This window comes from Cyclopterus lumpus, chromosome 17 (genome assembly GCF_009769545.1).
Source record: "Cyclopterus lumpus isolate fCycLum1 chromosome 17, fCycLum1.pri, whole genome shotgun sequence".
Lineage (NCBI taxonomy): Eukaryota > Metazoa > Chordata > Actinopteri > Perciformes > Cyclopteridae > Cyclopterus > Cyclopterus lumpus.
Window position 1 is genome coordinate 22,986,772 of NC_046982.1, and position 11,472 is coordinate 22,998,243.

The window sequence follows — 11,472 nt, forward strand, 5'->3', positions numbered from 1 at the left end:
TGAGGAGTGATACAATGACAGCAAGTACATACTGAGTGAGCGTCATGAGGAGTGATACAATGACAGCAAGTACATCCTGAGTGAGCGTCATGAGGAGTGATACAATGACAGCAAGTACATCCTGAGTGGGCGTCATGAGGAGTGATACAAATGACAGCAAGTACATACTGAGTGAGTGTCATGAGGAGTGATACAATGACAGCAAGTACATCCTGAGTGAGCGTCATGAGGAGTGATACAATGACAGCAAGTACATACTGAGTGAGCGTCATGAGGAGTGATACAATGACAGCAAGTACATCCTGAGTGGGCGTCATGAGGAGTGATACAAATGACAGCAAGTACATCCTGAGTGAGCGTCATGAGGAGTGATACAATGACAGCAAGTACATCCTGAGTGAGCGTCATGAGGAGTGATACAATGACAGCAAGTACATCCTGAGTGGACGTCATGAGGAGTGATACAATGACAGCAAGTACATCCTGAGTGAGCGTCATGAAGAGTGATACAATGACAGCAAGTACATCCTGAGTGAGCGTCATGAGGAGTGATACAATGACAGCAAGTACATCCTGAGTGAGCGTCATGAAGAGTGATACAATGACAGCAAGTACATCCTGAGTGAGCGTCATGAAGAGTGATACAATGACAGCAAGTACATCCTGAGTGAGCGTCATGAAGAGTGATACAATGACAGCAAGTACATCCTGAGTGAGCGTCATGAAGAGTGATACAATGACAGCAAGTACATCCTAAGTGAGCGTCATGAAGAGTGATACAATGACAGCAAGTACATACTGAGCGTCATGAGGAGTGATACAATGACAGCAAGTACATCCTAAGTGAGCGTCATGAAGAGTGATACAATGACAGCAAGTACATACTGAGCGTCATGAGGAGTGATACAATGACAGCAAGTACATCCTAAGTGAGCGTCATGAGGAGTGATCCAATGACAGCAAGTACATCCTAAGTGAGCGTCATGAAGAGTGATACAATGACAGCAAGTACATCCTGAGTGGGCGTCATGAAGAGTGATACAATGACAGCAAGTACATACTGAGTGGGCGTCATGAGGAGTGATACAATGACAGCAAGTACATCCTAAGTGAGCGTCATGAAGAGTGATACAATGACAGCAAGTACATACTGAGCGTCATGAGGAGTGATACAAAGACAGCAAGTACATCCTAAGTGAGCGTCATGAAGAGTGATACAATGACAGCAAGTACATACTGAGCGTCATGAGGAGTGATACAATGACAGCAAGTACATCCTAAGTGAGCGTCATGAGGAGTGATCCAATGACAGCAAGTACATCCTAAGTGAGCGTCATGAAGAGTGATACAATGACAGCAAGTACATCCTGAGTGGGCGTCATGAAGAGTGATACAATGACAGCAAGTACATACTGAGTGGGCGTCATGAGGAGTGATACAATGACAGCAAGTACATACTGAGTGAGCATCATGAGGAGTGATACAATGACAGCAAGTACATCCTGAGTGAGCGTCATGAGGAGTGATACAATGACAGCAAGTACATACTGAGTGAGCATCATGAGGAGTGATACAATGACAGCAAGTACATACTGAGTGGGCGTCATGAGGAGTGATACAATGACAGCAAGTACATACTGAGTGAGCATCATGAGGAGTGATACAATGACAGCAAGTACATCCTGAGTGAGCGTCATGAGGAGTGATACAATGACAGCAAGTACATACTGATTGAGCATCATGAGGAGTGATACAATGACAGCAAGTACATACTGAGTGAGCGTCATGAGGAGTGATACAATGACAGCAAGTACATCCTGAGTGAGCGTCATGAGGAGTGATACAATGACAGCAAGTACATCCTGAGTGGGCGTCATGAGGAGTGATACAAATGACAGCAAGTACATACTGAGTGAGTGTCATGAGGAGTGATACAATGACAGCAAGTACATCCTGAGTGAGCGTCATGAGGAGTGATACAATGACAGCAAGTACATACTGAGTGAGCGTCATGAGGAGTGATACAATGACAGCAAGTACATCCTGAGTGGGCGTCATGAGGAGTGATACAAATGACAGCAAGTACATCCTGAGTGAGCGTCATGAGGAGTGATACAATGACAGCAAGTACATCCTGAGTGAGCGTCATGAGGAGTGATACAATGACAGCAAGTACATACTGATTGAGCGTCATGAGGAGTGATACAATGACAGCAAGTACATCCTGAGTGGGCGTCATGAGGAGTGATACAATGACAGCAAGTACATCCTGAGTGGGCGTCATGAGGAGTGATACAATGTCAGCAAGTACATCCTGAGTGGGCGTCATGAGGAGTGATACAATGACAGCAAGTACATCCTGAGTGAGCATCATGAGGAGTGATACAATGACAGCAAGTACATCCTGAGTGGGCGTCATGAGGAGTGATACAATGACAGCAAGTACATCCTGAGTGAGCGTCATGAAGAGTGATACAATGACAGCAAGTACATCCTGAGTGAGCGTCATGAGGAGTGATACAATGACAGCAAGTACATCCTGAGTGAGCGTCATGAAGAGTGATACAATGACAGCAAGTACATCCTGAGTGAGCGTCATGAAGAGTGATACAATGACAGCAAGTACATCCTGAGTGAGCGTCATGAAGAGTGATACAATGACAGCAAGTACATCCTGAGTGAGCGTCATGAGGAGTGATACAATGACAGCAAGTACATACTGATTGAGCGTCATGAGGAGTGATACAATGACAGCAAGTACATCCTGAGTGGGCGTCATGAGGAGTGATACAATGACAGCAAGTACATCCTGAGTGGGCGTCATGAGGAGTGATACAATGTCAGCAAGTACATCCTGAGTGGGCGTCATGAGGAGTGATACAATGACAGCAAGTACATCCTGAGTGAGCATCATGAGGAGTGATACAATGACAGCAAGTACATCCTGAGTGGGCGTCATGAGGAGTGATACAATGACAGCAAGTACATCCTGAGTGAGCGTCATGAAGAGTGATACAATGACAGCAAGTACATCCTGAGTGAGCGTCATGAAGAGTGATACAATGACAGCAAGTACATCCTGAGTGAGCGTCATGAGGAGTGATACAATGACAGCAAGTACATCCTGAGTGAGCGTCATGAAGAGTGATACAATGACAGCAAGTACATCCTGAGTGAGCGTCATGAAGAGTGATACAATGACAGCAAGTACATCCTGAGTGAGCGTCATGAAGAGTGATACAATGACAGCAAGTACATCCTGAGTGAGCGTCATGAGGAGTGATACAATGACAGCAAGTACATCCTGAGTGAGCGTCATGAAGAGTGATACAATGACAGCAAGTACATCCTGAGTGAGCGTCATGAAGAGTGATACAATGACAGCAAGTACATCCTGAGTGAGCGTCATGAAGAGTGATACAATGACAGCAAGTACATCCTGAGTGAGCGTCATGAGGAGTGATACAATGACAGCAAGTACATCCTGAGTGAGCGTCATGAAGAGTGATACAATGACAGCAAGTACATCCTGAGTGAGCATCATGAGGAGTGATACAATGACAGCAAGTACATCCTGAGTGAGCGTCATGAAGAGTGATACAATGACAGCAAGTACATCCTGAGTGAGCGTCATGAAGAGTGATACAATGACAGCAAGTACATACTGATTGAGCATCATGAGGAGTGATACAATGACAGCAAGTACATCCTGAGTGAGCGTCATGAGGAGTGATTGACAGATGGATGAATTTGTATTCTTCTCTATGTTCCTAAAGATGCTGATATGAAAGCCAGATGCTTGTCCTAAAAGGTTCTGCTGTATTTAACTGTAAAGAACGGCTGGTCTCCAAAAACATTCTTCATGCTGACAATTGATCAATCAATCGATCAATAAATCAAACTATTAATAAATCAAACTATCAATTGCTCTGAAAGAAACAAGAGAGATATGGTTTCTGTGGCTGTAAGAAGGGGGTTATGGGCTGTCTGTGTGTCCACCTGTCTGCCTGTCTGTGTGTCCACCTGTCTGTGTGTCCACCTGTCTGCCTGTCTGTGTGTCCACCTGTCTGTGTGTCCACCTGTCTGCCTGTCTGTGTGTCCACCTGTCTGCCTGTCTGTGTGTCCACCTGTCTGTCTGTCTGTGTGTCCACCTGTCTGCCTGTCTGTCTGTGTGTCCACCTGTCTGTGTGTCTACCTGTCTGTGTGTCCACCTGTCTGCCTGTCTGTGTGTCCACCTGTCTGCCTGTCTGTGTGTCTACCTGTCTGCCTGTCTGTGTGTCCACCTGTCTGTGTGTCTACCTGTCTGCCTGTCTGTGTGTCTACCTGTCTGCCTGTCTGTGTGTCTACCTGTCTGCCTGTCTGTGTGTCCACCTGTCTGCCTGTCTGTGTGTCCACCTGTCTGCCTGCTTGTCTGTCTGTCCGTCTCTCTGTCTACATGTAGACCTGCCTGTCTCTCTGTCTACATGTAGACCTGCCTGTCTCTCTGTCTGTCTGGTCTGCCTGTGTGTCTACTTGTCTTTCTGTCTGACCACCTGTCTGCCTGTCTGTCTCTCTCTCTCTACTTATCCGTCTGACCACCTGTCTGTCTGTTTGTGTGTCTACCTGTCTTTCTGTCTGACCACCTGTCTGTCTCTCTGTCTGTCTGTCTACCTGTCTGTCTCTCTCTCTACCTGTTTGCCTGTCTGTCTGTCTCTCTCTCTCTCTACCTACCTATCTGTCTGACCACCTGTCTGCCTGTCTGTCTCTCTGTCTGTCTACCTGTCTGTCTCTCTCTCTCTACCTGTTTGCCTGTCTGTCTCTCTCTCTACCTATCTGTCTGTCTACCTGTCTGTCTCTCTACCTATCTGTCTGTCTACCTATCTGTCTGTCTCTCTCTCTACCTGTCTGTCTGTCTACCTGTCTGTCTCTCTCTCTACCTGTCTGTCTACCTGTCTATCTGTCTCTCTCTCTACCTATCTGTCTGTCTATCTGTCTGTCTACCTATCTGTCTGTCTCTCTCTCTACCTATCTGTCTGTCTACCTATCTGTCTGTCTCTCTCTCTACCTATCTGTCTGTCTGTCTATCTGTCTGTCTACCTATCTGTCTGTCTCTCTCTCTACCTATCTGTCTGTCTACCTATCTGTCTGTCTCTCTACCTATCTGTCTGTCTACCTGTCTGTCTCTCTACCTACCTGTCTGTCTGTCTGTTTCTAGTAAACGTCCACAGCTGTTCATTATTTAAATCAGCAGCGTGTCTCCAACTGAACGGATCACATGACTTCCGGTCCTCCAGCAGTGGGCGGAGCCACCGAGAACCTTCTGCAGGACATTACATATGTATAGAGAACATAACCAATACATTTACATTTAGTATGATGAAACTTTATTATTCATAGTTCTGTTTGTCTGGAGTTTATTTTCATTATTTACATGTTTTTATTATTTGTGAAAATCACTATTGTAAATAAAATATCAAGATCATTAAAAGCCTCAAATGACGTCACGTCTATAATCAAATCGACAAGCCTCATTTATGTATTGATCTCACGAGTCTGCAGCCAGACCGGAAATTAAGATGCTCGGCCTTCACAATAAAAGCTCCTAAATATCAGGACGGTACAACCGTGTGGGTCAGCCTGAGACGACGCGGACACACTGGAGTCAGATGTCCGTCTGATTCCATAATATGCAATATACACCTGTCATTTAGTAACGTGTATTAAATCCCAAAACTGTTTCAACATAGAAGATAAGAGAAGATAATCCTTTATTAGGTTACGGTGCAAACAAGGGACACGTTATTATACATAAGCAAATGACCAATAATATTAAATATAGAATATTATTAATATTTATTAATACGTGTAATCCAGTGGCTCGTTTCTGTTAGTGAAAGCTACAATAATCCGGACATAAAATACTTGTTATTCTCATCAAACTAGAGGGATCTTATTCTGAAGGCAGTGACCGGATGTGGTGCGTGTGCGCGTGCATATTTTGAAGGAGTGTTGCAGTGAGCGCGTCCCCGGACAGAAGAGTCAACATGTCGGTGCTGCTGCTGCTGCTGCTCGGCCTGCTGCTGCTGCTGCTACTGCGCCTGCGCTCCAGGAAGAGGTACTTCTGTTACGTAGTACTTTATACTTCATGTACTGCTTTATACTTCATGTACTACTTTATACTGGAAGGACTGCATGTACATGTACTACTTTATACTCTTTGTACTACTTTATACTGCATGGCCTCCATGTACATGTACTACTTTATACTTCATGTACTACTTCATGCCACACCTCCATGTACATGTACTACTGTATACTTCATGTACTACTTCATGCTACACCTCCCTGTACATGTACTACTGTATACTTCTTACATGTACTACCTGAACTATATGAAACCAGTATCTCTACCTGTGAGTACCTCCTTTAAATAAGTTCTATTGTATCTGCTGTATTGGGTCTACTGGGCTGTGTACTGTGTACTGTGTACTGTGTACTGTGTACTGTACTGTGTACTGTGTACTGTGTACTGTGCTGTGTACTGTGTACTGTGTACTGTGTACTGTGCTGTGTACTGTGTACTGTGTACTGTACTGTACTGTGTACTGTGTACTGTGTACTGTACTGTACTGTGTACTGTGTACTGTGTACTGTGCTGTGTACTGTGTACTGTGTACTGTGTACTGTGTACTGTGCTGTGTACTGTGTACTGTGTACTGTGTACTGTACTGTACTGTGTACTGTGTACTGTGCTGTGTACTGTGTACTGTGTACTGTGTACTGTGTACTGTGCTGTGTACTGTGTACTGTGTACTGTACTGTACTGTGTACTGTGTACTGTGTACTGTGTACTGTGCTGTGTACTGTGTACTGTGTACTGTGTACTGTGCTGTGTACTTTGTACTGTACTGTGTACTGTACTGTGCTGTGTACTGTACTGTACTGTGTACTGTGTACTGTGCTGTGTACTGTGTACTGTGTACTGTGTACTGTGCTGTGTACTGTGTACTGTGCTGTGTACTTTGTACTGTACTGTGTACTGTACTGTACTGTGCTGTGTACTGTACTGTACTGTGTACTGTGTACTGTGCTGTGTACTGTGTACTGTGTGCTGTGTACTGTGTACTGTGTACTGTGTACTGTGCTGTGTACTGTGTACTGTGTACTGTACTGTACTGTGTGCTGTGTACTGTGTACTGTACTGTGCTGTGTACTGTGTACTGTGCTGTGTACTGTGTACTGTGCTGTGTACTTTGTACTGTACTGTACTGTGTACTGTGTACTGTGTACTGTGTACTGTACTGTCTCTCCCTATAGCTGTGTGGAATGGCCACCAGTATAAAGTACTGGTCTCAGGACCACAGCTGCCCTCTAATCAGTGAAGTTGAAGTTTAACAAGAGTCTCCTGTTGTTGCCCAGAAGGACAAAGGTCTCTTTGCCTGGTCCCTGTTCCCTAGTCCCTGGTCCCTAGTCCCTGGTCCCTGGTCCCTGGTCCCTAGTCCCTGGTCCCTAGTCCCTGGTCCCTGTTCCCTAGTCCCTGGTCCCTGTTCCCTAGTCCCTGGTCCCTAGTCCCTGGTCCCTAGTCCCTGGTCCCTAGTCCCTGGTCCCTGGTCCCTGGTCCCTGTTCCCTAGTCCCTGGTCCCTAGTCCCTGGTCCCTGGTCCCTAGTCCCTGGTCCCTGGTCCCTAGTCCCTGGTCCCTAGTCCCTAGTTTCCTTTTGCTTTCAGTCACTTGAGTGAAGTAACAGTTCAGATAGGAAGAGACAGTAGACAGTACAGTAGACCTAATACAGCTCCTCGGTGGAGGAACCAGCTCCTCTCTCCTCGGTGGAGGAACCAGCTCCTCGCTCCTCGGTGGAGGAACCAGCTCCTCGCTCCTCGCTCCTCGATGGAGGAACGAGCTCCTCGCTCCTCGGTGGAGGAACCAGCTCCTCGGTGGAGGAACCAGCTCCTCGCTCCTCGGTGGAGGAACGAGCTCCTCTCTCCTCGATGGAGGAACCAGCTCCTCGCTCCTCAGTGGAGGAACGAGCTCCTCGCTCCTCGATGGAGGAACCAGCTCCTCGCTCCTCTCTCCTCGGTGGAGGAACGAGCTCCTCGCTCCTCCATCGAACCAGCTCCTCTCTCCTCGGTGGAGGAACGAGCTCCTCTCTCCTCGGTGGAGGAACCAGCTCCTCTCTCCTCGATGGAGGAACGAGCTCCTCGCTCCTCGATGGAGGAACGAACTCCTCGCTCCTCGGTGGAGGAACGAGCGTCTCGCTCCTCGATGGAGGAACGAGCTCCTCGGTGGAGGAACGAGCTCCTCTCTCCTCGGTGGAGGAACCAGCTCCTCTCTCCTCGGTGGAGGAACCAGCTCCTCTCTCCTCGATGGAGGAACGAACTCCTCGCTCCTCGGTGGAGGAACGAGCGCCTCGCTCCTCGATGGAGGAACGAACTCCTCGCTCCTCGGTGGAGGAACGAGCGCCTCGCTCCTCGATGGAGGAACGAGCTCCTCGGTGGAGGAACGAGCTCCTCTCTCCTCGGTGGAGGAACCAGCTCCTCTCTCCTCGGTGGAGGAACCAGCTCCTCGCTCCTCGGTGGAGGAACCAGCTCCTCGCTCCTCGGTGGAGGAACCAGCTCCTCGCTCCTCGGTGGAGGAACAAGCTCCTCGATGGAGGAACGAGCTCCTCGCTCCTCGTGGCATCAGAAAGTCTCTACATCTTCCACTGCAAACTAAAAACACATCTTTCCTGACTACACCTTGAATAAAGAAAGTAGCTCTTAACGGCTTTCTTGAAGAAATGGTTCCTTCTTGATTGTTGTGAGGTTGAATGCAGCTCACTGTACTTCATGAGCGCCGTGTGGAATGACGTCTCTTGTGTCAGACGAGATGGGGAACCTCCGCTCATCAAAGGCTGGATTCCGTTCGTGGGGAAAGCTCTGGAGTTCGGACGAGACGCCCACAAGTTCCTAGAAGAACACAAGAAGAAGTTTGGGGACGTTTTCACAGTTCAGATCGCAGGTTGGTGTTTAACACCCGGGCTCATGAATCCTTCATGCTAGTGACTGGTATTGATGCTGGTGGTCTTTTAATGGGTGTGGTGGTTCTGTCCTCCATCTGCAGGTAAATACATGACCTTCATCATGGACCCTCTGCTGTATCCCAGCATCACCAGACACGGCCGACAGCTGGACTTCCACGAGTTCTCCGACAAGGTGGCGCCCGATACCTTCGGCTACCCGCCCGTCCTCGGGGGGAAGTTCCCCGGCATGCACGAGCAGATCCACCGCTGCTACAAGCTCCTCCAGGGAGACGGCCTCTCGGCCCTGACAGAGAGCATGATGGGTAACCTCATGCTGGTGTTCCGTCAGGACCACCTGGGCGAGCGGCCGGAGGAAGAGGGTGGCGGCTGGAGGAGCGTCAGCATGTACGAGTTCTGTAACGCCATCATGTTCGAGGCCACCTTCCTCACCATGTTCGGCAGGCCGGCGTCCGACAGCCGCCACGCCGACATGGCCCGGCTGAGGGGGGACTTTGTCCAGTTCGACACCATGTTTCCTCTGCTCATCGCTCAGATCCCCATCTGGCTGCTGGGGCGGACCAAGGCCGTCCGAGACAAGCTGATCGACTATTTCCTGCCGCACAAGTTGTCGTCCTGGTCCGACACCTCGCTGTTCATCAGGACGCGATCGGAGCTGCTCGACCAGTACGAGGCTCTGAAGGACGTCGACAAAGCAGGTAGATGGTTTTCCAACCGTCAACATGTTCTGATGGCTCAACCGAAGTATCGGTACGCACTTCCTGTCTGCTAAGTGGGTGTGGTCAGGAAGTGTTCGTGTTTAAACCAGCAGGAGGAGAGCTAGTAACGTTAGCTAGTAACATTAGCAGCACCACCAACAGAGAACTTCAATTACATTATGATGCGTTCAGGCTCTGCTCAGTGAACATGAGTACTGGCTGAAGGTAAATGATAACGTTCTCATGATGCGTTCAGGCTCCGCTCAGTGAACATGAGTACTGGCTGAAGGTAAATGATAACGTTCTCATGATGCGTTCAGGCTCTGCTCAGTGAACATGAGTACTGGCTGAAGGTAAATGATAACGTTCTCATGATGCGTTCAGGCTCTGCTCAGTGAACATGAGTACTGGCTGAAGGTAAATGATAACGTTCTAATGATGCGTTCAGGCTCCGCTCAGTGAACATGAGTACTGGCTGAAGGTAAATGATAACGTTCTCATGATGCGTTCAGGCTCCGCTCAGTGAACATGAGTACTGGCTGAAGGTAAATGATAACGTTCTCATGATGCGTTCAGGCTCTGCTCAGTGAACACGAGTACTGGCTGAAGGTAAATGATAACGTTCTCATGATGCGTTCAGGCTCCGCTCAGTGAACATGAGTACTGGCTGAAAGTAAACGATAACGTTCTCATGATGCGTTCAGGCTCTGCTCAGTGAACACGAGTACTGGCTGAAGGTACATGATAACGTTCTCATGATGCGTTCAGGCTCCGCTCAGTGAACATGAGTACTGGCTGAAGGTAAACGATAACGTTCTCATGATGCGTTCAGGCTCTGCTCAGTGAACATGAGTACTGGCTGAAGGTAAATGATAACGTTCTCATGATGCGTTCAGGCTCCGCTCAGTGAACATGAGTACTGGCTGAAGGTAAACGATAACGTTCTCATGATGCGTTCAGGCTCTGCTCAGTGAACATGAGTACTGGCTGAAGGTAAATGATAATGTTCTCATGATGCGTTCAGGCTCTGCTCAGTGAACACGAGTACTGGCTGAAGGTACATGATAACGTTCTCATGATGCGTTCAGGTGTAATCTAGTAAAATGTAGTGTCAGTGATAAACTAGAATAAATCCAGATGTTTTCACATGAATACAATATATTTATTTAATTGTTACACTTTATTAACACTAATGATTAATATAAATATAATATATTTAATTTAATTGTTAGACTTCATTAACTCCAAGAATGAAACGTATCACATGTTAGTCTCAATACTCTCAATAATTCACAATATTCAAACAATAAGATGTTTACATTCACATATTTTCAGAATATTAGTGAGCATGTTTTATAATATCTCTGTCTCTCTCAGCTCATCACCTGACCATCCTGTGGGCGTCCGTGGGGAACACCGTCCCCGCCACCTTCTGGGCCCTGTACTACCTGTTGAGTCACCCTGAGGATCTGCAGGTGGTCCGCCAGGAGCTCCAGTTCGTCCTGAGACTGAGCCGAGTCCAGTTCAGCAGGGACCGGGACGTGAGGCTCGATCGAGACCAGCTGGAGCAGCTCGTGTATCTGGGTTTGTCCGCTCCCTCAAACGTAAACTCAGTTCTGATGCGGTTAGGTGTGTTCAGAGGAATGAGACGAATACCTGACCTCCGTCCACAGAGAGCGCCATCAACGAGAGCCTCCGCCTGTCCTCGGCCTCCATAAACATCCGCGTCGCTCAGGAGGACTTCGGTCTGCGGCTGGACGGCGAGCGCTCGGTGGCCGTC

The 11,472-nt window shown here is 47.9% G+C and overlaps 1 protein-coding gene across 1 annotated transcript in view; it reads left to right on the forward strand.

Moving 5' to 3' along the window:
* The first annotated feature begins 5,995 nt into the window (after positions 1-5,995).
* LOC117747056 (cytochrome P450 7B1) overlaps positions 5,996-11,472 on the forward strand; it is a 19,309-nt gene continuing 13,832 nt past the window's right edge. Inside the window, exons 1-5 of the mRNA XM_034556451.1 lie at positions 5,996-6,094; positions 8,839-8,975; positions 9,078-9,692; positions 11,070-11,276; positions 11,366-11,469. Coding sequence (XP_034412342.1) covers positions 6,024-6,094; positions 8,839-8,975; positions 9,078-9,692; positions 11,070-11,276; positions 11,366-11,469 — 1,134 coding nt within the window. The 5' untranslated portion in view covers positions 5,996-6,023. The remainder of the gene's footprint in view (positions 6,095-8,838; positions 8,976-9,077; positions 9,693-11,069; positions 11,277-11,365; positions 11,470-11,472) is intronic.